The sequence below is a fragment of the Solanum dulcamara genome, chromosome 7 (assembly GCF_947179165.1).
Source record: "Solanum dulcamara chromosome 7, daSolDulc1.2, whole genome shotgun sequence".
NCBI lineage: Eukaryota > Viridiplantae > Streptophyta > Magnoliopsida > Solanales > Solanaceae > Solanum > Solanum dulcamara.
Window position 1 is genome coordinate 11,558,042 of NC_077243.1, and position 27,789 is coordinate 11,585,830.

General features: G+C 33.8%; 4 protein-coding genes across 4 annotated transcripts; 1 reads left to right on the forward strand and 3 right to left on the reverse strand.

Moving 5' to 3' along the window:
- Positions 1–911: 911 nt before the first annotated feature.
- On the reverse strand, positions 912–3,144 carry LOC129894506 (septin and tuftelin-interacting protein 1 homolog 1-like). The gene is made up of 3 exons (XM_055970218.1): positions 2,617–3,144; positions 1,268–1,637; positions 912–1,153 (listed from the first exon to the last, which is right to left on the reverse strand). The coding sequence occupies exons 1-3, from the start codon at positions 3,142–3,144 to the stop codon at positions 912–914; spliced, it is 1,140 nt and encodes a 379-aa protein (XP_055826193.1).
- Positions 3,145–5,560: 2,416 nt separating this feature from the next.
- LOC129895522 (ABC transporter G family member 11) lies at positions 5,561–9,831 on the reverse strand. The gene is made up of 10 exons (XM_055971245.1): positions 8,910–9,831; positions 8,539–8,828; positions 8,140–8,311; positions 7,921–8,043; positions 7,486–7,614; positions 7,191–7,385; positions 6,858–6,944; positions 6,495–6,767; positions 6,286–6,393; positions 5,561–6,188 (listed from the first exon to the last, which is right to left on the reverse strand). The coding sequence occupies exons 1-10, from the start codon at positions 9,312–9,314 to the stop codon at positions 5,838–5,840; spliced, it is 2,133 nt and encodes a 710-aa protein (XP_055827220.1). The 5' UTR covers positions 9,315–9,831; the 3' UTR covers positions 5,561–5,837.
- Positions 9,832–14,983: 5,152 nt separating this feature from the next.
- On the forward strand, positions 14,984–23,687 carry LOC129896986 (uncharacterized). Its single transcript, XM_055972998.1, has 7 exons — positions 14,984–15,287; positions 16,240–16,475; positions 18,589–19,258; positions 20,506–20,869; positions 20,957–21,060; positions 21,625–21,819; positions 22,542–23,687. Exons 1-7 carry the CDS (start codon positions 15,102–15,104, stop codon positions 23,244–23,246), a joined length of 2,460 nt encoding a protein of 819 aa, XP_055828973.1. The 5' UTR covers positions 14,984–15,101; the 3' UTR covers positions 23,247–23,687.
- Positions 23,688–24,625: 938 nt separating this feature from the next.
- Positions 24,626–26,943, reverse strand: LOC129894322 (40S ribosomal protein Sa-2-like). Its single transcript, XM_055969957.1, has 5 exons — positions 26,692–26,943; positions 25,782–26,044; positions 25,509–25,706; positions 25,109–25,310; positions 24,626–24,877 (listed from the first exon to the last, which is right to left on the reverse strand). Exons 1-5 carry the CDS (start codon positions 26,831–26,833, stop codon positions 24,780–24,782), a joined length of 903 nt encoding a protein of 300 aa, XP_055825932.1. The 5' UTR covers positions 26,834–26,943; the 3' UTR covers positions 24,626–24,779.
- Between the last annotated feature and the right edge of the window lie 846 nt (positions 26,944–27,789).

The window sequence follows — 27,789 nt, forward strand, 5'->3', positions numbered from 1 at the left end:
AGATCCCGAAAAAAGTACAGCAAGCCGCCATAAGTTTTGGTCACTCAAGCACTACCTATAATAAGAAAGTCATGTGCTTAACACGACATATCTTCAGACTTCCTTCTCAAAGGTAAAAACAAGCTCATTTTATTAAATCGATTTACAATCCAACCAACTGAGCATTTTCTAAACTCAGTAGCATTGAGCACTTCCCTCAAATAAGATTTCAGTTCAAGCTACTTATGGATCAGAGCAGAACTTTAAGATCATTCTATTTTAGTAGAGCTAAGACTAAAAAGCTAAAGACCATTTGATGAATTTTTTTTATAAATGTTCCGTTAATAGTAGAAACGTCACAATTCTTTACAAAATGAGTAAATGGAGCGATTCCACACCTCTGTTTGAGCTACCTATACAAATTTAACAACTAAAGTTCTGTAAAGCATTTGATAAAATGTCACATCTGCTGAAACTATCACTTTTTTCACCTAAGACCTGAGTTATGGCTCAAGATTACCTAGTAAGCTATAGTAGAGAGAATTTTCATAGTGCAAACGGAAAAGAAAAAAGTTGAGAGGTAATCTAAAAGCTTCGAAAATACACGAGATTATGAGCTTGTGGTTAGTTTCTTTTGTTTTCTCGACCTCTACTGCTCCCTTTACAGAATAAAAGATAATTATAATATCATATATGCATATGAAACTGAACAACTGCTATTTAACCAGAAAAACCATGTAGGATGATCAAGATCTACAAATTTGAAATTCACATTATAGGACAGATGAAACACAACGAAATAAGTAATTCATCTTCATCAGAACTTACAGTGACACTAGAACCAGCACTCATAATTCCATGATCCCTAAAAAATAGTTTTTTAACAGCTACGAGTTGCTTTCATGAAAGGGAAACTCAAGGATTAAAGACAGCTAACGCGACTTCAAATCAGATAGATTTTGCAGGTCCACCAGCTGATCAAGTGACACAGAACACCACCGATCCTCAATATGTGCAAATACCTTCTGGTTGAAAGAATCTATGATTATGCTAATGTTACCAAAACCATATATCTGATGACCATCTTGCGTTCTGCCAGTCTTAGGCTTGAACAGCAAACAATTCTTCTGCGCATGCACTTCAATAATGTCCTTCAACCTCTCAAGGTCCCCACCTGTACAGTCCATGTGGACAGATGGACAACCTTGAACTTGTGCTGCTACTTTTTCCTAATTCTCAACCTGCCTTTGTTCGAGAACCCCAAGACAACTCATGTTCTCACTCATACCAGATGGGAACTCCACCAAGCCTTCAATAGCCTGGTTCATCATGCCCAGACCAAGACTTAGTCTACAGCAAACATGTTCATTTGCCAAAAGTTCAGGTGGTAGAATTTCTTTCGATCCCAAGAACCATTTGGTCACTACCTCGAAATCCGGGCTTGAATGCAACCAACAGCACAAAAATTCTTGCAAGAAGATATCCATCACCTGATTCATGTGTTGAATGGGAACAACAGTAGCCCAAGTGAGAACCCAATAGAACTGATCAACATACTGAATTTCTGGATTGATTTGGAAGTCCTTCATGACTGCATTCAACTTTGGAACGATAAAACTGACCATCAGGTTTTCCCAGTTAATGGAATCAAACACAGTCTTCCAAGAAGACAATATGTAGTATGCAGACATATCACTTGCATGTCAGTGACGTATGCAGGATTTTAATTTAGGGGTTCAACATATAAAGAAAGAAAATAAACAAGGAAAAATTAAAGCAGACGTTTGCTAAATTTTAACTCGCCTTATTTGTCCTTTTAACATTTCTTTTCATTTTTCTCTACACCGTCGAGCCTTTTTTAAAAAATATCATTTTTTTTTAACTTTCACGTTGCACTGTCCTACTTTATTTTAAACTTTCTATTTTTTCTTTTAAATTAATGCCCCACAAAAGATAAGTTTCTTAAAAAAGTGTGTATTGAATTATTAATATCATAATATATTTTTTTGAAATTGATAAAGAAAATAAAAAATATTATGATATTAATAATTCAATATTTACACTTTTTTAAAAATAATATATTTTTAGTACTCAATAATAATAGTAATAATAACAAAAGATGTTGAACAACATTAATATATTAATACGTAGAATGATAAAAATATAGTTGAAAAGAACTCACTATGTCACTCGATAAATAATATATAAAATTTAACAAAACGAGATATGCATAGTGTGTTATTTCTTTTTTTTTGGTGGAAAAGTGTGTTAATATTGAAAATCAGTTAGAAATTATAGAAATCTAGTTAGGGCTTATATGTGAGCATGAAAAAGAGAGAATAGGAATATTTTTCATTCCAATTACATAAAAAAAATATATAAAATATTTTAAATACAATATTTAAACTTAAGAAAAATAAAAAAACAATTAAGTAAATAACAAATATACACAAATGGGCTAACTACTTTTTGTCTACCCAGACACAATTGCTCATTTGAGAGTGAGAAAGCTCAAGCCCAACAATGTATCCAAAGCCCAAAATGCACATTAAATAAAAAAGGGAGTGAGAAACTTTTAAAAAAAGACTTGAGCGATAATCGAACTCACGACCTTAGTTATAAATTGAACCCTCTGACCGCTAAGCCATTCTTTTCAATTGCACTAAGGCGGTTCATTAAAGGGTATATATCCATAATATTCAAATTTAACCTTTTATATACAACGTAATTTTTCGATTGAGGGGGTTCGGGTGAACCCCTCACTCCCATGTAGATCCGCCCCTGATGCCAAGCATGTAACACACTTTTCAATCTACTACGTATGGTAAAATAGAAGCTCTCCAACTTCTGACCCAACAAGGGTAGCCATGGATGAACCCAGGAATGGATAGGAATTGTTTCTCGACGTGGATCCCAGGAGTCCACAGCAGCAGATAACTTGGGCAAGACAATGTTTTCCATTATGGTCTGAAGGACTGCTGGAGGCAATAGCTTCTCCCATAATTCCAAAAAAAGAATCATTGGTTCAGGTTGCCTTGCCTGCCAAATATTAGTGCAAGATATTCTCACAACAGGGAACACAACTTCCATGAATAGCTGAGAATAGGGGGATTCAGCATTAGAGATGGTAGGAATACCATCTGCTTCCAAAAGGTTCTTCCACATGGATACCACCTCCAGGCAATGAGTTGGCGTTTGAAGCGGATCCCATCCTTGAAAAAATATAACAAACAAAGGCAGGGTATATGAACATGCTATGCATGACAAGTTACAGAGTTTATATTCCATGGCGGTTTGGCCTGACTAATCCCAACTCGAATTTAAAATAACTTGTTCATGAGTAAATGTAGAGGTTTTTTCTTTTATAATTTGGCGCTTTGTTCCTATTTATATGTCCTTTTACAAAATTAATGTATAAATAATATTGTTCTATTTATTTAACCCTCCTAGTTATTAACCTTAAAAATATATATTTGATCAATATAGAAAAACTAAGTAAATAATTCATATTCATTGATTAAATTAACTAATCAAAATAAATTAATTCATGTTCATTGATTGAAAACTTGACTTCAAAAAAATATAAAATAAGGATAGAATAATAAATTTACTTAGTTTCTTGATGCGCGTGAAATATAAAATTGTGACATATAAATAGAAATGAAGGGAGTATTTGTAACACTGATCTATCTGAACAATTTATGATATTATTTATTTGATTTTTCTATAATAATTCTCTTGACGTATTGATTATTTATTAATATAAAGGATTTTTCTGTTTACTTCACTATATATATAAGGCGAAATCCATCGGTGAGACTCTAAAGTTGGCACCAACTTTCACTTAAACACCTAAACCATGAGATGTTCATTTTAGACACCTCAAGTAAGGGTCGAATGTGTCATCTTGACACTTTTTACACAGTTGGCACCTCGCGTGTTTTTCACCTATTTGAAACGCGTAGAAGCTGTTTTTTTTTGTTTTTTTTGTTCTACTTCTTCATCATTTTTTAATATTGTTACATGTATCCATCAGTTTTGCATCAAACGAAAAGCGACTGTGCTCACTAGTTCTTGTTACTATGCCCGAATTTCTGTCAAGATTTTCCGGCGACTTAACCATCTTCCGGAAAAAAAAAAACTCTAACAACGAAGCATATCAATTTTGGAGAAGACGACGACGGGGTGGGTGGTGTTTGAAGACCACTGATAGGGTGTGGGTGTGGGGGTTAATTAGTGAGTAATTTTAGATTTGTATTAATCTTGCCGGAAAAAATGGAGGTACGTCGGATTTTTTGACCCAATTTGATTATATTTTTATTTGTCATTATAGCTTCATATTTTTCTCTTTAGATGATATGGATAGTGTTGGAGGAGAAGAAAATCTGGTGGAGTGAGGAGGGGTTGGGGTGGATGGGGTTGGAGAAGATGATGGTGGGGTGGGGTGGGTGGGTTGGAGAAGATGACAGCGGGGTGGGTGGGGTTAATAATTGTTAATTTTTAATTTTTTTGGATAAAAAAATGTCACGTGTCATCAAATTATTGATTATTATTTGATAATTATTTTTGATGTATATATATGCCACGTGTCTTTATTTAATTCGCTGCTTTTGAAACATCAGGCGAGTGTATTACACACACCTAATATATTTTGGTGATTGTCAAAAAAATGTCAAGATGACACATTCGACCCTTACTTGAGGTGTCTAAAATGAACATCTCCTGATTTAGGTGTCTAAGTGAAAGTTGGTGCCAACTTTAGGGAGCCACCAATGGGTTTCGCCTATATATAATGACGATTCAAACAATGTTTTTTTAATTATATTTTTATGTAATTATTTTTTTATCCGCTCAAAAATTACATGGATTGAAATGAGCTTAAAAGCAAGTCATAAATTCAATTCGCCATAAAAAATCTCTTGTTAAAAATATTTAGACAAAATTAGCGTGAATTAATCTAGATTTCATGTCAGATTAGTTTTTAAATTAGTTGAATTAAATGGGTCAAAATGGATTGAGTTAATAAAATAAGAGAGCTTTCATAAATAGTTATCTGTAATTATATTTTTATGTAATTAATCTGTATGTATCTGGTGTGATTCATATGTATCTAGATATCATATAAATAAGAGAGTAATGAGCGAGATGGACAGAAAACAAGATTTGTCTATGTATTCTAGATACATGCAAATCCACTTGGATACAGTGTATCTGAAAAAAATTACATCTAATTTTGACTCATGTGTCCCAGAATACATGTATCTGGACGTATATGAACGCAACAAAAATCTAATAAGATTCGTAATATTGCAAACTAAAGTGTCTCTAATTAATTAACTCCTAAACTAATGAAATTTGTGTAAATTTTCCATTCCTAAACCATTATATCTTTCCAATAAAAAAAAAATCGCCAGATTAGGGCTCCTTGCCACATCAAGATGGCAAAAAAGGGCATACCAAATGCCATAATACCAAAATCACAATATCAAAAATTTCAATTTCAATACAATAATTCTATATCTACTGTATCATATCCATCGTTGCTCCTACATATAGAACTTGAAAACAACAGCAAATGGTAGTAAAATGAAGAAATCTCTCTGCATAACCCAAAAAAGAAAAACAACATTTGGTAGCTGATAAATCATACTAGCACATATATTTAAAGCACGAAGCTGAAGAATGGTTAAATGTGGCAAAACAACAAACAAAAAAAAAACTACCATCAACTCGTATATAATTTGATACAAATTTCTTGCAATTTACCACTTTGTCAAAAGAGGTTTTAACAAATATTAAGCCTCCATATTTCTTCTTTTTTGTCCTTTTGATTTTATTAACATTTGTTATGCCTCCATTTACCTATTGCTATTTGGTCCATTGTTTCCAACATAGGCCCTTAGAGAGGGTGATTGAGTAAGACCATATGGAGCAATAGTCTGTTTTTGATTCCCATTCTTCTGCTGCATTTTTCTTCTAGCAATGTAACCTCTGATCCACGGCGTGACATCCTCGCTGATCTTGATCATGATAAAGAAGATAATCCTATAGGTGATTATCATCACGAAGATCACACTTACATCCACCCATTTCGACCTGTTCAGATCGATTTGGAATATCTGCTCTAGTATAAATTCACCCGGGATTTTGGGAAGATCAGGACTCGAGTTATCAAACTCCAACCCCATCAAATCGTTTTGATATTGCCCCTGTACCATCCACAATTTAGTTAACAAACATTATAGTAGTCACAAATAAGATGTGCTCGTGACATTGTCAGCGTATAGAAGTTAAAACTATTCTTACCTGTAGTGCCCAAAAGTGGAAACTGAGGTAAGACATAGGGTAACGCCAGAAAGGTTTTGGGATGTCATTTGGGAGTCTAAAGTAGCCAGAGACTAGCATAAATATTCCCTAGCATCATGAGTAAAAACAGAACAAAAAGTTAAGTAAGACTATTGAAATTGGTTGTATTTTTGGACGAATTGAATGGTGAACTGATGAAAGCTTATTACCTGAATTCCAGCACCTATAATAATACCCATGAGGAAATTAGGGACAACACTAGCTATGACCATCATCAAGCTTTCGACAACAGTGACACTGGCATAGAGGCAGATCACAAAGAACAAATAGTGTGTGAAGCCTGGGTGTAACCGGACCATGAAATAGCATACAGTGCCAGAAAGAAACGTGATCAGTATCAGGAATGGCATCGCGGATAAGGTATTGCTCACGACAAATGCACCAACACCATAGTGTCCATTCATCCTCTCTCTTTGAAAAACCTGTTTTCAATGAGAGAAAAAGTTCAAGTTGTAGCGTGTTGCCAAAAAGTTTGTTAGTTTTTTTTTGAGATTATGACACAAGGTGCAAACCTTCATATCTTCGACGAAAGAAGGGAATCCTCCAATTGACATGAATGTCACAAATCCAAACACGAATGATGCACATGCTCCTCTTGCCTGTTTCATAGCAGTTGAAAACATAGCGGAAATGAGATTGATTTCTTCTCATTTATTACAAAGGAACGAGTTAAAATCTTTCAACTTTGTGGTTGTGTTGCTTTGCTAGTGTAAAAGAGTGTATTATTAACCCGTCTCTAGTTATCTTTTAGCTGATCTAATCGTATAAAAGTTTTTTTACACTGCCAGTATATAGAAGTTAAAATGCTTAATTACATTCTCATTCAACAGGAATTAGGATATTACCAGGATGGAACTATAACCGGTTCCAACGTTAAGATAGATAGTTCCAATGCAGATAGTGACCACCAAGTAGATAACAAGCCTCAACCAGTAATAACCAAAGTCTCTTGACATGTTAATAAAGGAACGTTTGGTTAAGGTGTAGGCCTGCATGAAGAAACTAGCTTGACTTCCGCCAGAATCTAGCACTGTTCCTTTCTGTTATACACCAAAAAACATAGTTTAGAATCATGTCTGATAATAGAAGATGATTAGACGATGACATAGTATTAATCAAAGTTGAAACATCAAAACTTACAACTTTCGACATTTCTTCAACCCTTTCATTAGCTGAGTAGCTGTACTGAGAACGACGATAATAGTCTACTAGGATGCGTATAGCTTCAGCTGTTGTCGTTTTGTCAAGAGGATCCTCATTGGACTCAAACTGATTAGGAATCAGAAAATATAAAGTTAAATGAGGAAAACAATGCTAATATTGCTTAAAAGTAGTTTAATTTGGCTTAAGAGAAAACTAAGAATAGGACAGGCTGTATAGTTTAACGATTATCATATTGCAGTTTATCTGAAACAAAAGCACATGTTACACATACTTCAATTGTTCCCCCTCCGTGAAACAGATCGATGATAGCAATTTAAGAAAATATATTTTGTAAAACATTACCCTAAGCTAACAAAGATTTGATTGTTTTTAAGGGAAACAAGATGATCAGAGGAAAGAAATTTGAATTACCCGTAGCTTCATAGACCCTTTTAGAGTTGCCTTAACTTTGTCGAAATCAGAATTGATGCATCGTAGGAAATGATCTGATGGATTTCTTAGAGCAGGACAAGGAAACCCAGCTTGTGCAAAGAACTGCAAATACAAACAATAAGAGTTTAACTTCTATGCAGGATTACTTGTATATAAGTTAAATCCTAACAATAATACGAAGGGGAGAAGAATTCTTGCCTCGTATGCTTCAGAAGCCTGACCAAAGTAAACTGTTTTGCCTCCAGAAAGCAAATACAATCTGTCAAACAACTCAAATACTTCACTACTAGGCTGATGAATTGAAGCTATCACAGTCCTTCCATCTCTCGACAGACCACGCAGTGTCTGTGTAACAAAGAACGCCGAAGCACTATGAAAAAAGAAAGTTAGATTAGTAACCTATAAGACAATGCAAATTACCGGTGGTTAAAACATACTGTTAGTGTATGTAAGTTAAATCCAAAAAAAAAAATAGAATGTTCATTTCAAGAGTTGATTTCTGAGATAATAACTAGTAGTTTAACGATAATCTAGGAAATCAACCTTTCATTTCATATGCTATTCATAGATCTGTAAGCTTGAAATTATTACTAGTACCTGTCAAGACCACTAGTTGGTTCATCAAGAAAGAGCAATCTAGGCCTCATAAGAATCTCAAGCGCTATACTAACTCTCCTTTTTTCTCCTCCACTTATACCGCGTAAATGCCAGTTTCCAATAACTGTATCAGCACAATCTTGTAGTCCCATTTCAATAATAGTACTCTCAATCAACGTCCGTTTCTCAGACCATGGCATCCGATCAGGGAGACGTAGTTGAGCAGAATATGATATTGTCTCTCGTACAGTCAATGTCCCGATCAACGTATCATCTTGTGTCACATACGCCTGTAACAACAATAATACAAAATTAAAGTTTCAGCTCTACGAGAAAAGCAAAAAACAGAGTGGGATCTGTTTCCTACTTACCGCGGTACCAAAAGATAGGTTAGCTTTACGTCCATTTAGCAAAATTCTTCCAGAAAGAAAGGCGTTGGAAGCGAGTCGACCAGATAGTGCATCAAGTAGTGTTGATTTTCCAGAACCAGAAGGACCCATTAAAGCAGTGAAAGTTCCAGGTTCAGCATAACCAGTAAGTCCTTCTAGAACATTCTGTGTTTCTCCACTATTAAGAGTAACCATTACTGTTAGATCTTTCCAAGCCAATCTAGCAGAAACATCACCAATAAACTCTGTATTTGTTTTCTCTTTCCATAATGTTTCACTCAATGGACTTAATCCACCTACAACTATACCATGACCTTGTGGTTTATTTGCTTCAATTTCCATCATAACATCATCTGCTGAAGTTGTAGATATTGATGAATTCCTCATTTTTCCACGAAAAATCCTTCGTGTTATATAGAAAAAAATAAGCTTAGATTACTTCTATTTTTGGAGTACAAAAATAAAGATTTCCAGTATGAAGACTGAACAACTAACAAACAGGCAACAGAAAAAATTGACTAAAAGATTTTGGAGTTTTCAGAGGAATTAAAAGGGGGAAAACTCAATGCATAAGCATGTTCGTATTTTTTTGAATAATTGTGGTTGCATCTATAGTTGTAAATGCGGCTAGGTATGGACAAAAATGAGGAAGTAGTAATTTTTTTTTGTTTGCAGAATGTGGCCAAGAAATGAATATTGTATGTATGTGTGAAATGGGTAGAGGGGCAAAAACATGAAATAGTTATGTATTTGACTGAATTGATTCATGCAAAATGAAAAGGAAAAGGATATGGGTCTTTTTTGGTTGGTTTGAATTCTCTCATCACTGACTTCACATGCTCATTCATAACAACTATCGACCATCCAACTTCGAACAAATATGGATGGATGCCTTAGTTATGAAGTGTTTTTTTTTTATTAGGTGCTGATTTGCCTATGTGCGCCTCAATTATTTTACTCATCAAAAATCTATTTTTTTGATATAAAGGCAAAGTTAAATGAAATGGAGTGACTACTTGTTAGTACCACCATTGCAAAATAAGTGTGTGTTTCTTTTTCGAGAGTTAATTTGTTTGAATTAAATCAACTTAATATTTTTAAATAAAATTTCAATATGAAAAATATTATAAATTGAAATTCTTCTCCTGATAATATATAATTATTGATCAAAAATCACATAACTAGAACCTCAAAAAGCATAAAGCACAAATAATTTGTGACCGGAGTATTTTCTACCAACACATATATCGATCAATTTTGTCTGCTAAAATTTAGACAAATATGAAGAAAAAAATACCTAAGTAATAGTAGTATTTATTTTTTTAATTGTACTGCAATTTAAATAATCTCCTATAATATTTTTCTCAGTTCTTGATTATTAGTCCAAACACATAAATGCGTTAATTAGGTTTAATTTTTTTGATTTAGATGGGTTTGGTTTATATATATTGCAAAAATTGAAGATATAAGAATGAAACTTTGGTGGAATTCAAATTTTACAATAACAATATGTTATTTCATAAATATGGTCTGACATACGCCCATTTTAAAAGGCAAAAATCATTTTCAAATTTTACCGAAGTAAATATATCAACTCGACTTCAATTCCAAAGGATGAATAAAATAAATAGAAGAAGAAAATGACATATTCCCATGAATCCAATTTTTCTTTTAGTTTTGTGAGCTCATTAAATGGGTACTACTGGTAGTAGGTGTTGGTTGGGTGGGCATTTAATTCAAAACCGACCCAAAATAATGACACTTAATTAGTCTCTTTTTCTTTTTTTTCAAGGATTGATAATAAATAGTTCAAACAGGGTCTTATCATGCTCTAAAATATTACACCTACTACAATAGTAAAATAGTCTTCATTTGTCAGCAGCAAATTATTAATGAACTTTTCAACACATTATTATAATATGTAAATTTTTAATTCTGCAAAGAACTAAAATGTTCGAAAAAGTTGTAATCATAAATTATCGGTTTGACCGAGTTTTTTCTAAGCCAAAAAATACATTATTGTTATTATTATTATTTTCTAAGAAAGAGTGTTGTTTTTTTTTCTAAAAGTTTAAGTTTTTTGCTAATTTTTTAAGAGAAGAAAAGATATTTTGAATAAAAGCAGAAGTTGTTATTGAGAAGTTGAAAAGAAAAATAAGTTCTCTGTTTTGAATAACACTTTTGACAAAATATATTTAGAAGCATTTTTTAAAAGTTTGATCAAATATAGACTATTATTCAAAAATGTTTTTCGAATCGATTATTCAAATACAAATTATTTCTAGTCAAAAGTTTTTTGTTGTTTTTAAAAAAAAAATGCTCTTTTCAACAAAAACTGATTTTAGAAAGGAAAAAAAATGATTTTACAAGCTTGTCCAAATATACTAATATCACCTGGCTTCACATCACAAGCGAGAAATGGTTTTTAGCCAATGGTGACCGGCTCAATGAGCACCTTTGAGCGAAGCTTTCTCGATTCGATTTCTCGGTTGAAGCAAAATAGCCAAAGTTCTTCTTTAATAAGCAAAAGAAGTTTCAGTCCTTTAAGTATTCTATAAGCAAGCAATTTTGATCTCTTTTATATATTTACCAAAATTTGATTGTTAAATTTAATTAATATAATGAAAATAGAAAATATTTAACTAGAACTCACATTTGAAAGTAGTATTTATTTTGTTTTAGATCTATTTAAAGAATCCAGTGCAAGTTTCTGAGGTACTATTTTTTTTTAGTATTAGGTATAATTTTTTTGTGTTGCGTTTTTTAGGATTTTGACGAATTTTTTGGTGTTTCTGGTTCTTTAGTAATCAGATCGATAAAAAATTAAAATATTGTGCTTACTTTCTACAAATTTGAAGAACTAAAAGTGTTCATTTTAACAAACTTAAAAAATTAAATAATATATTTTAAATCTACTATCAAAATAAAGGATATTTTTGTCATTATCTCACATTTGATTTGTTGTTCAATTTTTTGTACCATGGTTGGTTGAATAGAGCCTTTATTAATAGTTGATGGGGATCAACGTGTGCACTCTAGAAGGAAAAAAAATGATAAGTAGGGGGACACTAAAAGAGTAGTAAATAAACCTAACAACTTTCATTAAATTGAAGGCAATAGCTTTCATTATATTTTAGCTCAATTTTGCTACCTTGGAGTATGAGTGAACATAGAAAGGTACTTTAAACCAAATTTGTGTGCACAATATTGGTGAATTTGAAGTTATTAATGGGACACCCTTTATAGTACATCAAGATATTTTAGTTTGAGTTTAGTTTTATTTACTAACGATATAAAAATAATTTACAAAGTTAGATTGTATAAATTGATAATGACAACAATAATAAATATCTAATTTCGTGATTGGAAGAGCATAGATGAGATGGAGCCAAGTGCATGAGAAATATGCATGTCAAATTGCCAATCCTCATTTTTTTTTTTTATGTACTTGTCAATTTTATTAAAAACAATTATTTGAAAATACTTATCATTTTCAAAAAAAGAAAAAAGACTTGATTATCTATTTTCAGTTCTATTCTTACTACTCTAATTAGTATTCTATAAAGAAGTAAGAATTTGAGAGATCAAAAATATATAAGGGCAATTTAGTCTAGTAATTAGTCTTATTGTGAAAATAGAAAATGATTTTCACAGTATTGGACTAAATTTAGAATTCAAATTCTAAATATTCTTCGAAAAAACATGATCAAATACAATTTCAATTTTAAAATTTTTAAATAAAGTGAATAATTTTTTTTTTGTTTATGTGATCAAACACCCACAAAGTAACAACAACAACAACAACAACAACCCAGTGAAATTCCACAACGTGAGATCTGGGGAGGATAAAGTGTACGCAGACCTTACTCCTACCAAGGTAGGACGGCTGTTTTCGAAAAACTCTCGGCTCAATAAAAGCATAAAAAGAGGTCAGATAGGGCTAAGAAATTTAAAGCGATATGAGAAAGAAAATAACGAAAGCGACACAGATAAAATAAAGTAATCAAAGTACAAACAGTCATAGATAATAACAGAAATCAGAGCACAAGAAATTGCAATGCGCTTACTAGTAAGGAAACAAAGTAACAAAAACATGGTAAAAAATATCCTTGATATTAAAAAAAAATGCAAAGACAAACAAAATTTGCAAGACAAAAGTTATGTCTTACAAGGCAAAATAAACTTTTATAAATATTTTCTAAACTTTTGTAAATATTTCACAAGGCAAAATTTGCGAGGTAGACATAACTTATTCATACAAACCTGTGCTTATAGAGGCTAAGGTCTATGCAAGGTATAACTTATTCAACAAATTTATGCTGATAGAGATTAAGTTCTCTAAACCTTTGTTAAACAAGACAAATATTTTCTGAACTTTTGCAAAAGATTCTTAAGGCACACGTTATGTATTATAAGGCTTATGTTCATACAAACTTATGCTGATAAAGACTAACTTCTCTAAACCTTTATCAACAAAGTAAAGGTTTCCTAAACTTAGGCCTTACGAGTTGCGAATGCGATACTATACAACTTATAACGGACAAGACAAAAGTTTGTCCTGCGAAATTTGGTCATAGTTAAAAATTCTTTGCTTCATAAATTTTCATTAAATAAAAAGAAAGAAAAATTAAATACCATCAATTTAAAATAATAAAAATTAAAGATAATTCCAAAATAGGATCGAGGCAAATTTTGAATATCACCAAAAAAGTATTCTTTTTTGCAAGATGACTCAAGAAGTATTTAGCAAAATGAATGGGCTTTGTCATTAGGTTGGGCCAGGGCCATAGTCAGATACTATAATTGGGCCAGGCTCAAACTTACAGATTGGTGGTAAGTAATATCCAATGAATACATCTCTAGTTTGGTCTCCAACAACAACAATAACATATCCAGTGAAATCTCACTGGGTGGGGTTTAGAGAGAGTAGAGTATATGCAGACGTTATCACTATCTCAAAAAGGTAGAGAAGTTGTTTTCAAAAGACCTTCGACTTAAGTGCATTAAACCTAAGTAAAAGGAGAAAAAAACAATGGAAAAGCATAATCGTTAATACAAGAAGTAGTATACTAGTTTGGCCCCCCATATTCATATTAAGTTATAGTTTATTCCTATCTTTGGTCCACAATTTGGACCACTATATTAAATAATCTAGTCGTAATTTAGAATGAAAAATAATGTAGTTAGTGAACGATTGGATTGATTAGATATGAATTTAAAAGAATAGTATTTCAAAACAAAAGAATGTTAAATGAAATGGAGACATGAGAGTAATTGTAGATTCATGAGAGCCAAATAAGCAAACGAAAAACATAAAGACGAAATAAGAAAGAATAAGATGATTTGGGGACCAAAATAGCAAAGTTAATTACTTCATTCATTTCAAAATAAGTGTTATTTTTATTTTGTTTCAAGATAAATGGTGTTTCACATCATCAAAATAACATTAATGATATTCTTTCAATTTTAACTATATTCTTTTTTAAAAAATTTGATGTTACTAATAAACTACGAGAGATCTACGTATTTTTAAGAATATTTACGAAGAATAAATCAATAAAAATACATTTTATTTTTCAAGAATGAATAATTTACTTAAGGGGTATGCCCAATCTAAAACCACATCTATTCTGAAACAAAATATTCTGTACTTTCAAATTAGAATGATGTTTTATTTTAAAAAAAAATAATCAAAAACAAGGATACTTTGAATATGAATCATTAATTATATCAACTTTATCGAAAGTAGCAATAGTTCAATATATCAATACATCAATCAACTTAGTATTTGTTATAGTTGTTCACTCTGTATCGATTTGTATGTAATATACAAAATGAAGCAACACAACTCCAAATGAAACAGATAAATATATTTACGTAGTCGCTCTTTTGGATAATAATTTAGTATGGACATGGAATACCTCAGCTCCGTTTCTCGTGCAAGTCCAAGGTTGACGGATCTATTAATTTTCTCAAGTTTGAATTTAAGAATAAAATTATCCGTAACTTCCGCCCATAATTTGTTAATGGTTGCTTCTAGTTACAGCAAACCTTTAGCGCCCATTTCTCTGAGAGGAATTGTAGTGTCCAATAACCTTTTTTCTCCCACCTATAGAATTGGATAAATTTCTTATTCTTGTCGGGGGGTTGAGAAAAAAAGATTAAGGATTAAAGATGATGTTAATGTTAACAGTGTTTGTTCTTGGAGGGGTATCGGTTCTTGTAGTGGAAGCTGTAGGAATTGTTATTTTCATATGGTGGCTTATGAGAAAAGTTTCTCCTGAAAGAGATAAAGGGAAATCACCTCAAGGGTCATTGTGTTTTGCTGGGGATATTGATCCATCTTTCTACAAGAAGCAGGCAGGTACCCATTTTTCTTGCTTAATTTTTGCCCCAATATTATGTCTTGTTCAATGTATCATGTGTGTAATATATGTTTGCCTACACAAGCTGTGGCGGAGCTGGATTTTGACTAAGAGTGTTTAAAATGTAGAACTAGTCGATATCTACTGTATATACATAAAAAAGTTATTTTAATCAGGTATTAATAATATAATTTTCTAACGAATGGGTTTGGATGAACCCCTAACCACAAAGTGGCTCCGCAACTGTACACAAGACATGGGGCACCTTCAAATTCTTTTGAAAAGTTTCATTTCCAGGCATTATGGTGGAAACCAAACCATCTCAATGTAAATTCTTGTACTTCTCAAGTCCTGGAGAGTATTCCAAGTATAATCTAGTATAGACCATTCTATGCACAACAGGAGGCTCAAAGAATGCCCAAGGTTTCAGTGTTTTGGTATTTCTTGATGAGAAGATTTTTACTGATGAAAATGTGATGTTTATACACTTCAATGATTATTAGCAGCAGTCTGTCATCTTTCCCTTGTATATAAAGAAACAGAGAGAGGAAAAGTGGTTCTTGAAGACTATGTAAATGTTATTAGAAGATTAAATGGACCAGAAAAAGTTCCCATTTCATGTTGTAACCTTCTGACAACTTAACAGATTCCACCTAGAGGGCAGTACTCTAATCATTGACTAATCACCTCGCTGTCTCTTGTGCTACTAGAAAACAGTGAACGAATCATCTCGTTATCACCATTAAATGAATGAAACATGGTGTGTGAGAAGATTATTATTTGATCTGAAATAATCTGCGAATGGAATTTATATTCTTGTACTGATATTTCATTAGTATTGTATGATTTAAACTGGAGTTTTCTTTTCCATTCAAGCACCGTGCCTTTTTTTCCTCAGTGGACTTGATCAGTATAACTTATAGTATAGTATGTATATTTGTTCCTAGGGAAAAGTATGGGTTCTAGAATCTGAAAGAATCCTGAAAGCTTTAAACACGGACAAATCTACAAAGCAGCACAAAGCCCAGAAAGAGATCTTAGAAGTAATACCTACTCAGAAATTTGCTAAAATCAAGAATCACTCTCTCATCCTAATAGAATCGGATGGTTCCCATACTGAAATTCCACTCAAAGGTTGCATGGTTGCGGCTGTTTCTGCTTCAAGCTTGTCCACAAGAAAATGGTAAGTTAGAACCTGATTGACTTTACTTTTTGAAGTGCGTCTTAGTTAGAACTCTTCCTGCATCTTTCACTGGTTATAAATGGTGCTTGAGTTACTCACTTCAAACATAAAAAGTTGGAAATATCTAAGAGTGTTCCATCCTATTCTAGCAATTTTATGGACATGGTAGATTATTTGTATTGTAGGCATAAGATCTAAAAAGAGCCTTCTTGGTTCTGTTCTAAGTATAAGCAAATCCTAGTTTTGTGTCTCCGGGCACTGCAGCAGGAAAACTCGAGTGGGTACAAAGAGAACTTGACAGCTTTATACTTCTTCTTAGCTTGAATTTATCTGGTTGTGAGAAGATGATTTAATTTTAGCAACTAGTACTTCTTCCTGATCCGCAGTATGTGAAGTATAGAATACAATTCTCTGAGCTTTTTGAAGCTACAAGAAGGCAAATCCCAATAAAGAATATGCACCAGAAGACAGCCACCAATTTACCATAATATCCTAAAATGAAGAAATTGATTGGTAAATTCATGCTACCTAGAGATGTATCTTCTTTATGTAACAGAATTTCTTCTGGCAAATCCTTCGGCTGACAAGTTTTACTTAGATTGAAGATGCATGTCAGATTGTATTGCGCACCATGCCGTACATGCCAGTGGGTACTCTTTGATGCTGTCCACTGGAGTCTCCATTAAGTTTGCCGTTAGACAGCCACGAGTTATAAGAAAAATAGTAGTAGCATCTAGCTGTAGAGTTTAGTCTTTTGACTGCTTATTGGAAAAGGAAATCGATAACACGTCTATGTCAATTGATGAGATATTATCTCGATATTGGGGCCCTTGAAAGGTTTGAAACCCAAACATACATTTGAAGAGAAAGTTCTGAAGTCGGCGTTCTGGTTGATGTAAAATAATAGGTGGGGAAGTTATATTGTTTGTGTGTTTTTTACTTTCCAGCTCAATTCAACTGAAACACTAGCTTCATTCCTGATTTCCACAAGACTCATTTAACTTTGTTTTTTTCTTGAGCATTTAACTTTGTTTTATTATAGTTGGTTGACCATGTGGACATATTAACTGTAAACTTGTCCTACTATAGGCTGGTAAAATGCCTAACGCATGACTTCTTATTTTTTGCTTAGCTAAAAATTGATGTTTGTTCAATTTACAAAAAGAGCTTCTGAAGCTCCGCTTGAAGTTAAAAGATATATAATGGGCATAGTGCTCTGCTGCTTTCCTTATTTCCATCTATATTGCTGTAAAAGTGAACAACTCCTTCATATCCTGGTTTGACCTTGTACAATGTTTAATATCTTCACTATTCAAGGTTATAAGAGGCAACATGGGTAGGTCTATTTGTTGCCTTTTGTTACTTAAAATCATTGATTGAATATGATAAATTTCATACTAGTATTTTAGCTTCTAGTTTCTTCCCCTTTTTCTTTACACTAAAGTAGTTAAATATCTTTAGAGTATTACAAACACTAGAAAAAAGAAGAGGGTGTTGTATATAGTCAAATTTCTATTTACAGAATAGAACCTGTGAATGACCATAAAAATTAGGACACTCAATTTGGGACTTAAAATCCTCCAACTTTAGAAGCATCCCATTGAGTGTCATTTATTTAGTTACGCAATAATTGAGTATGTAGTAACCTATCGAAAAAAATTGATTGAGAATGTATAACTAAATAACAGGTTAAACACTTACTTTTGGGTCACTTCCTTTTGAATAGAAAACAATTTTCTTTAGTGCTAATTATATTCCAAGACAATCAATGGAAAGTAACATAAGACCAAAATGTGGCCTGCCATTTCTGATGGTAGAAGTATCAAGTTGTCTTAGAAAAAAAAAAGAGAAATCAATCAGTACATGTTTTCATAAATAATAAAATTATGTCCAAGTAGCTATGGATGAAAAGTTGGAATTCAAGGCCTTACAATTCCAAGATGTAATCAATTCAAATAGGTTTTAACTTCATTAAAGAAGGTAGTATAGAGGAACTTTTTACTTAGTTATCTTATATATTTTGTCAAAAAAATTCTGTCACATAAATGTTTCTTTAATTTTCATATTGGAAGGATAGCGCCAACTGTAGCTTAGCACTTCAATTTCGTTACAGGGCAAAAAGATACCCAATTAAAGTTGAAAGTGGAGCATCTGCTGTATATAAAGGAAGTAGAATATTTTACATTTACCTTGAGACATCTTGGGAGAAGGAAGCATGGTGCAAAGCCCTTCGTCTTGCTTCCTGTGAGGATGAAGAAAAAATAAAGTGGTTGGCAAAGTTAAATGTAGAGTTTCAGAATTACCTGACTTCGCTAAACGCTGCATATCCTTCATTTATGAAACCATCTTCAAGTTTTGGTGCTGAATTAGTTGATAAATCAAGTAAGCCAGATGGTTCCTCGTCAAAAGTTCGTCAATTTCTAAAAAAGTTAACCAAGAAAGCTTCCAAGAATGCTCCAGAAAATAAAGGAAGTTGCAGTTCAAAATCAGGCCATGAAGAACGAAAGTTGATTGAGAAAGGCCCTTCATTCCAAGACCTTGACTTGACTAGTAGTGTCATGAAGGTTGCTCCAACAAGAAAGTCTCTCGATTTTTCCAATGAGGATGTTATAGTGCCTTCATCCATTGTATCTTCTACTGGCTCTGTCCTTTCTGATGCAGATTCTGATGACAGGGCTATTGGTGATGAAGGATCCCTTTGTTGGAATTTGTTAATATCGCGGTTGTTCTTTGATGCTAAAAGAAATGAGCAGATGAAAAGTTCTTTGCAAGAACGGATTCAGGTTCGTGTCTCCTTTTACTTCATTAGGAGATGTAACCTTTTTTTAGTTGACTAGGGTAGAGATTGATTATTAAGTTAACTTGTATTGCTTTTCTAGGACATTAACAACTGTAATACTACTACACCTTCAAGTTACCATTCTAAAAAAAGTTCACTACTACACTCAATCCCAAGGTAGTTGAGGTCAGGTTATATTTCCTTTGATATTTATGCTATGTTCTCAAAACAAGCAAACTCAATAAAATAAAAAATGAACAACAACTTCTATGCCTCAAACCCAAGTTAATTGGGAAATGAAATAAATGTTGAAAATAAAAATATACAATTCAGATGGTTATATGATAAAATGTTCTATGCACAATATGTATAAGATCATTTGATTTGATAAACTGAATATGGTAGATTTTTATATATGATATTTACAAATTTTCTTTACTTAATATAGGAGAATAACTACTTACCTAACATTTAGTAAAGAATAATTGTTTACCTTATTAAGTAGAGAATAAGTAACTATCTTATTATGTTAAGTAAAGACTCCTACACAAGGGGTTCTTATTGTGTAATGTCATTGATGAAGTCTTCAATATATAGTATTCTTCTTCTCTCTTTTCTTGTATCAGAGCCTCTATAATCTCGGCAACAACAACAACAACAACCCAGTGAAATCCCACATCGTGGGGTCTGGGGAGGGTAGAGTGTACGCAGACCTGACTCCTACCAATGTAGGACGGCTGTTTCCGAAAGACCCTCGGCTCAATAAAAGATAGAACAAGGTCAGACAAGAATATTAAAGTAAATAGAGTAAATAAGTAGATAAGTAGATAATCTCGGCAGAGACTCAAATAACTTTTGGATTTAGAAAAAACAAAGAAATTTGAGGTCTCCAATTTGAGACTCATCCCTATAAAATGTCATACAATTTGATACTTCTAAGTACGTGTAACATTTTTTAAGAAATTTTGCCATGGCTTGGATAAATGGCTAGTGAAATATCAGCAGCAAGCTTTTGTGTAAGCATCCATAACTTGCCACCTTTCTACTTAAGTAAGGTCTTGAAGGATTGAGCTACTTTCTTTCCCTGCTATGACACTAAGAGAAGTTATCAGTTCAGGACGAGAATTTTGTTTAATGCATTTCACTTTGAAGCTTTATGTGCATATATTTTAATGTGACAGTTTCATGATGACTTGAAGATAAATTTGTTTTTGTAATAAGGCTATAACTCAGTGTTCTCCTTATTTGTAGAGAACCCTCTCCAATATTCGTAGCCCCAGTTACATAGGTGAAGTAACTTGTGCAGCTGTTAATGTTGGTGAGCTCCCTCCCTATATACATACAATGAGGGTTCTTCCCTCAGACATGAACGAGCTCTGGGCTTTCGAAATTGATGTTCAGTACTCTGGTGGTGCAATATTAGACCTTGAAACAAGGCTTGAAGTTCAAGACCTTGATTTACATGAAGAGGACGAAGCAAGTTTAGATTCAAGTGTTGTTGATAACGTCAAATCAGATTTGTTAGAAGGTTTTGAACGCTTCAGTGAACAATTTAAGCATTCTGACGAGAACACGGATAAGATGGACCAAAGAAATGGTGGTGATATACTAGCACGTATGTAACACAACCCTTTTTGGTTATTTTGTTGTGGAAAAATAAATTCTATCTTTATCAGTTAGTAATCTAAAGTGCATTAATCAGGTAACTTCTCAACCGCGAGCAGAAGCTCTAATTGCACTAGTGGCTCACCTCCTGGATCTAAGTGGAAATCAATCTTACATTCTGTGGCCAGGCAGGTTTCACAGGTTGGTTATAATGTTTGCTTATCTTTAGCAATTTAACCTTGGGTTTCCCTGAAATAAACTTCCTGGCTTTGCTGTGTTTAAACGCTTAACTTGCTGGTGGATTCAATAGCTGCAAAAGACATGTTACAATACTTCTGAACTGATTGCATAATTCATGGTTAGGGTACAACAGTAGCTTTCGTACATAATTATCTATAATAATGACCTCCCTATTGTGCTACAGAAAAAAGGAACTAACTAAAACTCATGTTATACAGTTGACTTTTGGTATGTTCTCTTTGATAATTGATGAAAATAGAAAACACTAGTTAAAATGAGGATGCAAGGTGGTAGAGGTGGGAAATAAATTGTGGTGAAAATGGGATCAACTCATTCTACAATCATGAGACTTGTGCTTCACTGATATTTCCCTTTTGCCTGTATTACTAAGATATTCAGAAACATATGGTCCTTTTTACCTGTTTATGTTGGCTTTGCAGTAGTGAATGGAAAATCTTAAAGTGTCCATCTTGTAGCTAGTGGAAGCAGCTCATCGATTTCTAACCATTGTATTTAAACATTCAGGTTCCACTCTCGTTGGGGATCAGGGTTGCATCTCTACGAGGAACACTGAGGTTATATGTAAAGCCACCACCTTCAGATCAAATATGGTTTGGATTCACAGCGATGCCAGATATTGATATCCATTTGAACTCTTCTGTTGGGGACCGTAAGATCTCAAGTGGACATCTTTTGTTGTTCATAACCAGTCGAATTAAGGTCAGTTTTAAAAGTAATCTGCTCTATTGTTTGAATGATATTCATCAAGTAAATTTAGGTTGCCAGTCAGCTACACAAGCTTTTAGGTGCTGTGAATGCCAAAGGTAGAATGTAAGCCAAAATGGCCTGAAACTTAGGAGACAACTATTCCCTACTCTCCACAACAGACCAAAGATCCCATGTATGAGCATGAGGTGCTATTGTCATCAGCTATTCTTCTTCTTCTTGATTTTCTTCAACTTAAAGCATCATAACAGCTGTTTGACTTTAGTTGTCCCAATCAAAGTATCCACCTCAAAAGATCCATGAGCCAATTTTGTGTAGATGATACTTTAAATTGGTCTCGGATAGTTCATCACTGTATCAATTCAGTGAAATTTAAAAAGTACTTTGAGATGTGAAAAGCAGAGGAGAGTGATTCGGTTACTTCTTTAGTGGGGAGAGAGGATGATGGTACTTTATATGGCACCAACAGAAAGTGTTCAAGTAGAATACACTAAGCTTGTCTAGCCAGTTTATTACTTCTAGGACCTGAATTTTTTGCAAATTGTGCTGACTACAAAAGAAAAACCAACTTAATGGAGGAAATCGATTTTCAGATTCTACACCACGGGACATGTTGGCAATTTTTACATATACGTTCTCTTCTCTGCACCTACCTGCGACGTTATTTGCTTAAATTTTCTCAGAGGTTGAGCTGATGCTGTTACAAACTGATGCAGGCTGCTATTCGTGAAGCTGTTGTGCTTCCAAATTGTGAGAATGTGTGCATCCCTTGGATGATAGCAGAAAAGGATGACTGGATTCCCCTAAAAGATGCTCCATATATATGGATTCATAACAAATCTGCAGGTAATGCCAGGAAACAAGAAGCAGATAGGAGAAGTACCAGCAGTACTGCTGAAAGTGAACATGAAAGACTGAATAGAGTTGGATGGGCTACTCAAAAGAGTAAGTCAATGGATCCACACTCATTGTACTCAGTTCCTAAGGTTCAGCCTAGTTTCAGAAGCCTCACTACTAGTCCAGAAAGAGCACACCTTAAGTCGAAAAAACATCATGGAGAGACACTAGAACGCAAGTCATCAGACCCACAGGTATATTTATCAGTTCGTATGGGCCATTCTTCAGCAGCGGAATTGCATGCCCCCTTGTTGAACCACAATGAACAGCTAGAGAGTCACCGCATGAGCACAGAGGAGAACATGCAAAGCAACTCACCTTCACCTTCTCATTCACTGAGTATGCTAGAGGAACAAAATAGTTCTACAGAAGATGATATGAAGCCAAAAAGAACAGATACAAGGGCTAGGATTCTTGGTTTGCGGAAAAAAATGGGGGAAAAGCTTGAAGAGAAGAAGCGTCACATAGAAGAGAAGGGGAGACACTTGGTGACAAGGATGAGAAGCCACAAGGAATATTCGTAAATTTGCAGTTTCCTCTGATCAGTTTGATTGCACAAGGGAAAACACAGGCCAGTGTGTTCAAAGGCTGTTCAGTTAGGCTATACGCGAGTTTCACTTACACTAATTCAAGTAGCTGACGAAAATTGGAGCCATATTCAAGTCTTATCGATAGATTCTCTGGGTTGAGGTTCTCTTCTCACTTGTAAAAGTAAAGATCATAGCCATTAGAACCCACTTCAAGTAGAGTCACAAAGCTGATTTAAACTTCTTAGTCTTGCAGAAACGATGAATATATACACTTGTACCAAATCAGATTTATTTAACTAAAAATGGTCTGTTAAATGCCAATGGAGCAACCATCTTTGCACTTGCAGTCTTGGCAGTAGGCAAGATAGAATGGTCAATACAAAAAAAAGGTCATCAAGAAACACTTAACAATTGGATTGCAGGTTTATTATTTTCTTTTTCTTCAGCAAATAGGGTCAATAGGTCTTGTGGTTCTTTACAAGTTTGTGTAATTTATTTTTTTTCATTTTTATTCCTAAGATCTTGAAAACCTCTCATTTCCTTCCAAACAAAATTGTGAAATTGTAAGTGTCCATAATGGACCATTCTCACAATTAAAAGGAGCACCTCCATGTTGCACTTTCATAACGAAGTTTTGGTTAGATCTGACTTTCCGTTTTTTATTAATTTATAGCATATTTTGTACACTCTCCTCTTACAGCCTTTTCGGAACTCACTTGTGAAATTTTACCAGATATGTTGTATTAAATTATAACATACTGGCTACATTCCATTTCACTCAACCCCTCAACAAAAAAAAAGAATTTTCTTTTAGTTGTGCAAATCAAGAGTTTTATTGTTTTCTTCCATATTACCCCTAGCTTTAAATTACTGAATAATTAAATTTAGAATTCAAAAACATCATTAATAAGGTAGTTCGGCAAAATATCCCTAATCAAATTACTTGTTATATGGGACAAATAAAATGAAAAGAGGGAGTATCTAACAAAATGCTGGAACGACTTCCACACTGTGTTAGTGTGTTCTTCAAACATTCTGCTAACAAAATAACAATGAAAAAGCTTTAACCAAACACTGACAATATTAGATTTAGGGAATTTTATCCTATCCATGCAAAAGAGAAAAGAAACTCATAGCTGCTATATTCTTCTCATTAATTAAAATAACTCGGATAGCAACCCATCTTCACAACAGTTAACAACATCAATCAGTCAACTGCAATTAAAATGCTCGTAATGTAAGCCACAAAGAAGAACTTGGTTTAACAGCTATACTATAAAACCTACCATTACGGACGATTTTCCAATCCTTGAATCACCAAAAAGCTAGATGGGGGTGGGGTGGGGTGGGGGGAATCGGGTTCAAAAAGAAGAAAGCACTAAAAAGACATGCTATAAATGATTAAAAATAATTTCGTACATCAACAGGTCCAAAATTTTACAAATTGCATTGTAAACAAAACCGTCTGTTATAAGAACTCACATATCTAATTTTAACCAAAAAAGAAGTTTCTAAAGGAGTCTGAGTTCATTCCCAGCTAGGAGCAGCATCTGGAGCAGGGGTCACTTCTGGTACACCAACTTGTGCAGGAGGAGGAGCTGCAGCATCCCAACCTCCATCAACCACTGAAAGATATGGAGACAAAATATGGCATTATATGTAGAAGAGAAAAATACATCAAATCAGCAGACCTCAGAAAACTAAGAGATCACTCACTACGACATATATCATACTCTCTTTTTTTCAAAAAAATGCATTCATAAAGTAGAACACAAAAGAATACAGTGACACAATAATAATCAGTGGTTCTGCATCCACGGACTTGAATTACTAATTCCAGAAAACATGTCACCAACCTGCATCTCCAGACCAGCCACTGGTAGTTACAGGAACAGATGTTGCGCCATCTGCAGTCCATTGAGCATCAGGGATTTGGCTGCTAGTCCAATCACCACCAAGAGCAGCACCACCATATTCTGCATAATCAGCAATAGCAGGTACTTCCTCTTCTTGTTGCTCTTTTGCCTCTTCAGGTTCTCTGTAAAAGAACAGATCCACCTAGCACAGAAAGAAATTAAATGTGAGAATGATAGATGTTCAGTTACTACAAGATACACACAAAACATGTTTACATTCAGGGAACACCAAATGAAAATGGAACTTGAAATCATTATTCAAACTTAAGAACAACTAAACTAGAACAGCAGCTAGGAAAAAAATTATGGGCGAATAGATATCCTTCCAGATAGATTTTACCATGACATCCCACTTGGGTCCCGGATTAATGGTACCACGCATCTGCAGTACCATTCTTGCTAAGATCCAAAAGAGAACACCAATGCTGTGCTTTCCTTTGTTATTGGCAGGGATACCAATGTCAACATATCGCATTGGAGAATCAGTGTCACAGAAGGCAATAGTGGGGATGTTTCCAAGTGCAGCTTCCTTGATAGGCTGCAAATGACTCAAACTAGTTAAAAAATGTCAACAAGCTATAAAAGGAACGTGTGATGTTACAGAAATATCAACCTGGTGATCAGTTCTTGGATCAGTGAGAATGAGAAGCCGTGGCTCACTGTATGAAGTCTGAAGCTGGTTGGTAAAAGTACCAGGCGTGTGACGACCAGCAATGGCATGTGCACCAGTATATTGTGCGAACTTCAAGACAGCTCTCTGTCCATAAGGCCTGGCAGATTGCACAATTATGTCCTGGGGATTCTCAATAGAAACAATAACCCTAGCAGCCATATGCAGCTTATCCCATGTCTTTCCAGCGTTGATAATGTAGATACCTGGAAACAAATGATCAATCAAGATACAAAGATAGTTGCTAAACTAATGGATACATTAGTTTGCTAATACCATGATTATGAAGTGAAATATAAAACCCAGCCAGAATACAAATTAATTAGAATCAGAATTCATCACAACTGCTACATTACCTAATAATAAATCAACAAACATATAGTATTAAATATCAGAGATAGTATTAAATATCAGAGACAAGATAGGCATAATAATAAGATAAGTAATTAAGTGTCAACTGATCTCAATGAAAAATCATAGCATAGGAAAACACATCATCTATAAACTACACAAGAAAAAGAGTGGATCGCACATTAATTACCTGAGTGTGCTCGTACTATAGAGTCAAATTATTTGTTTTTCGAACATAATAACTAAGAAAAACATACAGCTTTTATTATTACCAAACAGGAAAATACTTTTCTCTAGGTATATCGATCAACTTTTCTCCTTCGAATCGCTAATAAGCATCTATATCCTATTCTAACGAATCTAGCAGCTTTGTCGAAGTGCATATTTAACACCATATATTCCGATACCAACACGTAAATACCTACTAAATTATCATCATGCATCTAGAACATAATGAAAATGAGGATATTTGCAGTTTAATGCAGCGAGCTAAAGAGTATACCGTCGTTGCGGCGCTTGAAGACGTAACGTTCCATTTGGAAGTCACAGTTCTTAGTGCCGAGATGGACTTCAGCGGCCAACATCAGCTGTATGTCAGCCTCTTTCGTCGACAATGTCCTTGCTTGCTGTGTAATTGCCGCCATTGTTGTGCTCTGTTACTCTCCCTTAGCTTCCTCTGCTTTTTAGGGTTTCACTGCGGCTGAAGAGAGAACACTATGGGAACGCAGAGCCATTAAAAAGCTCTTTTCGTTGGGCTTTAGTGATGGACTTGGGCTTTGCTGCCTTTTAAACCCTACTGATTCGGCTCTTACTGTGGATACCTGATTAATTATTTTCAGGAAAAATTATGCGGATTGGCAAATATAATTACTGCAATAAGCATAGTTTTAATTAATTATATAAATTGGGTATAGTTTAATTAATTTTGCTATTATATAAATTTGGAAGTCAATATACAAATCTGGAAACGAATATACAAATTTGAAAGCGAATATATAACGAATATACAAATCTCTTTGAAAGTCCAATTTGTATAATGCAGCGAGATAGAAAGCTTAATTTGTATAATGTAGCGAGATATACAAACGTTAATGACCATAACAAGCATAAATATAGTTATAGAGAGTAATTAGGCAAACTATTGAAGTTATTAAGCTTAATATGCTTGTCATTTCTGAAATTTCCCCTTATTTTTAATAGTAACAGTAACTCTTAATTACTTATTTTATTTTTTTTACTTTCAAAAATGTCCCAATAAAAAAGTAATAAGGTAACAACATGAAATAATATCAATTTTAAGGAGTAAATTGACTTGCTACGCTTGTTCGCTGTGCTAAAATTAAACTCTTCGTAATTGAATAAAGAAGTCATTTAAGCAAAGAATTTGAGATAGCCCTACTCTAGGTAGGAAGGAGATGCAAAAATAGCCCTAAATCGAGAAAGAGGAAAAGGAGTCGATATATGTGAAAGATAAAAGGGGTCCTTTACTCTATATGTTCGACCCATTTTATCTTTAGCGGGTCAACCAAGTGGAGCGGGTTAATTTACTAATTAAAATGGTAGTTTTTTTTAAAAAAAAATGGCTTAAAAAATCTCACAT